The sequence below is a fragment of the Microtus ochrogaster genome, chromosome 1, assembly GCF_000317375.1.
Source record: "Microtus ochrogaster isolate Prairie Vole_2 chromosome 1, MicOch1.0, whole genome shotgun sequence".
Lineage (NCBI taxonomy): Eukaryota > Metazoa > Chordata > Mammalia > Rodentia > Cricetidae > Microtus > Microtus ochrogaster.
In genome coordinates, this window is record NC_022009.1 from 56927374 (window position 1) to 56931487 (window position 4114).

A 4114-nucleotide genomic window follows, 5' to 3' on the forward strand; every position below is an offset into this window, starting at 1 on the left:
TGTTTGTAGCTGTGAATGCCGGTTGCTTTAAAAAGAAATGCAGTGCGAAGCTCTCTATGAGACATCTGCTGTTTGAAAAAAAAAAAAAAAAAAAGCAGTTCCTTGAACATAACTCTGTGTCAAAAATCTGCTTGCGGTTTATATCCTAGGGACTCAAAAACGAGCTGATCTAGCCATCCGAGCTTTAGGACAGGCAGAGAAACCTGCACAGCATGGCAGCTGTGCACAGCACAAATGCAAAGGAACCAAATCTGCCAACAAGCTGACATCTTTAACACCCACATCTGGAAAGGAACCTGTTTAGTTATTGAATGATATTAATACCAAGATGCCCTGCAGTACATTAATATCTCAACAGATGAACTGTGCCAATGTCCTAAAAGTTACTTTTAGCCCAATTTTTCCAAGCAAGGGAAACCTTCTAAGCAGGAGTTCAAACTGTAGAATCTTGTCCAAGAAAATGAATTCTTCTAAAATAAACCATATAATCATGGGGGGCACACGCACATAAGCAGATCCTGCAAGTCTATTCATGACATGAAACTGAAAATCAAACCGGTCTAGAAATGTTTAGCAGTTCATCTCTGTTCTGTAATTCTATAAATGAATAACGGGAATTTGCTAAAAATTAAATAGCATTTGTATTTCTCGTACCAACACCTATTGACCTACGTGTGAAACATGCTTCGGTACACAATGTAAACTTCACAGAAAGCCATTGTTACATTCATTAAAGTAGAATTCTCCATTTCCTCTTAAGTTACAAGATAATTTGGGGCTGAGATTGCTGAACACACAGGTAAGCCAACAATAACAGTACAATTCCATTTCACAGTGGTTTTTTTTTTTCTTTCATCCCATAAAGTTCATTTTAAGTGTCTCTGTAGAAAACACTTCACATTAGACTTGTGTCTAGGTGACTTCCCTCAGAGCCGTGTGGTACAGGTACAGTCCAGCCTCTCGTTGTCCTATGCTTGCATGAGTGTTTGACTGGGATACAAATAGGAAAGTGGCTTGTTTTGTCTGTGTTTGGAGTCCTCTGCTGTAGAAAGAAAGTATCCTTCGTGAGATGCTGAAGCCTTCACTGCACACACACAATTTGGGGGCAAGTCCAGGTCCAAGAGCCCGAGTGACCCACCACCAAATATAGAAAATTACACTGCCAGAAAGTCACCTTTGCGAAAAAGAAAAAAAGAAGAGGGAAATAGAGGTCGTGGTGTTGGAGGAGGAGTAGCCCGTTGTGAAGACACAACGCACCATCCACGGTCCATATTTACAAGCTAATAGGAATATAAACACTATTGTATTAGGAACCAAGTCAAAACACCAACGGAAGGAGGAAATTTTCTGATATTGCTTGGGATCTATACATATTTTTCAACAAAATACGTCATCTCTTAAAAATAAGCAAAAGATCACACAAGTGAGTTATTGATTGGTTTCCTAATGGTGAATTAAGCATTATCTGGTCACATTATTTGATTAAAGGGTATCACATAGCTTATTTTTTTCTACATCTGTTTTCCTTTATTTATTGATTTTGCAAAATCTCAACAATTGCACGTTTCAAAAGTTCAGGCTAATTTAGAATAAATATACAGGTGTGGTTTTACCAAGGACAGGTAGGTCTGTAAAGTCCCATAAGCCCTTTCAGGGGTACAGGTTTCTTCACTTTGCTAACACAATGGGAGAGCAACAAAATGCCTCATTCGATCTTTAGAGTTGCTTTTGTTTTTAAATCCTAAAGTCACGCCAGGTTTCCTGCAAAAAAGAAAGAAGTTACGACAAGAAATATCTAAGTGTCATCAGCACAGAGATTATGAATCCATACAGCCAGCTCTCGAGGCAGGAGGGCCGGACCACTGGAGGGGTGGGGTGTGAAGAGGGGGTGGATTTGCTGGGAGAGGAGACCAAAGTGAAGCGGCTGGAAATAGAAGTTCCCATCAGAGTGCAGAAGCCGCCACAGAGTGGCTACCTTCTCTGGCTGCCTGCATTCCCTTGAAAGCCAGCGATGCGGGAATGTCACAGTTGTGAGGGGACAGAGGGGTGCTGCCGGCATGTTGCCACCCGTGTCCAGCCACATAACCTGAAGGAGCAGCACTGTAGGTCATGTAAGGTGACACTTGAGCTGGAGTAGGGTAAGGAGCCATGCTGGATGCTGATACAAAACTGCTCACAGCTGGGAGGCCATTTGGTGCCTGCGAGGAAAGAAAGAAGAACCGAAAGACAATCACATTACAGCATTCCACATCTCTCCAGTCCTCAGACACAGACTTGAAACTCGGACTGAGTTCACAGTATCCCGGTTCTACTTCTGGCCTGTCTTTTTTTTTTTTTTTTTTCCTCTAGACTTCCTTTTAACCTTTCTTTGACCTAAAAGTATCCAGTCTGGCTCCTTAAACAAACACAGTGCTGAAAAGCAAGATACTGTTCTTTCTACAAACTCTTTTTGAGGAAGCTACAGCCAGAAAATTCACTTCTTACTTTTGTGATTTGAAAGTCTACGAAGGCCAGGCAGGGCGAGAAAGAGTCAACCCTGATTATGCAGCTCTCCACAGCCTTTGTCAACCTTCCTGGCCCTTGGGTTTCCTTCAGCTCCTTTGTTAAAGCACTGTGCCAGGCCTGTTTCATACAGCTTTCATTTCCAGGACTGAAGGGCCACAAGGTGCGGGCTGCTGTGTTAGAAACTCAAAATGAGCAAACCCTTGGTTAAATAAAACATGCGCCATATTTTAAGATGCCATGTTGAAAATGCCACTTGGACAAAGGACACGTAAAATTGGGACTTTTCTAGTAAGGGTTTTTGACGTTGGTTTTCTTATTGTTGTTTTGGTTTGGAGTTGTGTGTTTTCTTAATGAAGTTCAGGAATATATTTTTCACAGTTTTATCAGAAAAGAAATTTTCTCCACAAATATGAATTGAGTATGTGTAGTTTTGAAATTGGAAATTTTGCATTTGCAAAGATTGGGTTTTTATTTGTTTGTTTGTTTTTAAAGCCATATGGATAAATCCCTTTAAATGAATTTAATGTGAAATCTTTGTTTTCAAACAAAATGGAACGGCTCCGGCAGGCAAGCTTGTCTAGAAACCAGTGCTTTCTTGGCATCTAATAAATCATTGTTGGTATCGTTCCTACTAACAACACCAAAAACACCCTGATTTCTAATCCCTCCTGGCACGAGTACTCCCCACCCTTCAAATGGTTCATTTTTTCCTCTCAGTTTCTACTCTGTAAAGATAAAGACTAAATCTTGTTTCCTGGAAATGACATGACTGGCCCAATGTGTCAACATGTTTCCTAGTGAAAAGGTAATGTAAATACTGGAACTGTATTAGAAAACATGATTTAGTCCCTAGAGCTCAGTAAATCAGGCACATATTAGATGCTTTGTCCAATTAAGTTAGGACAGAAATGGTGCTTTCTTTTGTGTACTCGGATTGAGCTCAGAGCTTTGTATATACCAAGTATGCCACCCACCAATAAACTCTATCCCTTCTCGTTCAGTTCCAAAAACTGTTTTCTGAATTAACTCATCTGGTCATTATTTTTACTTCCATGTCTGTGAGAATATAATAGTGGGGTTTAGGCCTATTTTCTGAGTATAAAAGGAATATCTAAACATACATACACACACATTGTAGAAATATATATAGATATGCATTAGCATTACCCACAGACTTCTGACAAAACCTCATCTTAAATATTTGATACATATTAAATATTAGAACACATATTTTATATTCTTCTTTTTGTCGTTGTGTATTCTTTTAAAAATAGAAAAGAAGAGAAAAGATCTTTAAGTACCTCCTATGTCCTAGGCACCTAGAAATATCCAAATATTTTAGAAAATGGTAAGGGTTAATAAACAATAGCTCAGGTGGGTGGTGGTAGTACATGCCTTGAATCCCAGCACTCAGGAAGCAGAGGCAGGTAGATCTCTCTGAGTTCAAGGCCAGCCTGGTCTACAGATCAGGTTCCAGAATAGCCAGGGTTAGAGAAATTCTGTCTCTAAAAACAAAAACAAAAAACAATAGCTCATTTATAAACTGTTCAACTTATCACAATTACAAGATTATATATATATGTGCATATATATTTAAGTTTCTCTGTGA

At 39.4% G+C, this 4114-nt stretch overlaps 1 protein-coding gene across 1 annotated transcript in view; it reads right to left on the reverse strand.

The window, feature by feature from the left end:
- Positions 1-1943: 1943 nt before the first annotated feature.
- Positions 1944-4114, reverse strand: part of Pax9 (paired box 9) — a 13595-nt gene continuing 11424 nt past the window's right edge. The window contains exon 3 of the mRNA XM_026778766.1: positions 1944-2198. Coding sequence (XP_026634567.1) covers positions 1944-2198 — 255 coding nt within the window. The remainder of the gene's footprint in view (positions 2199-4114) is intronic.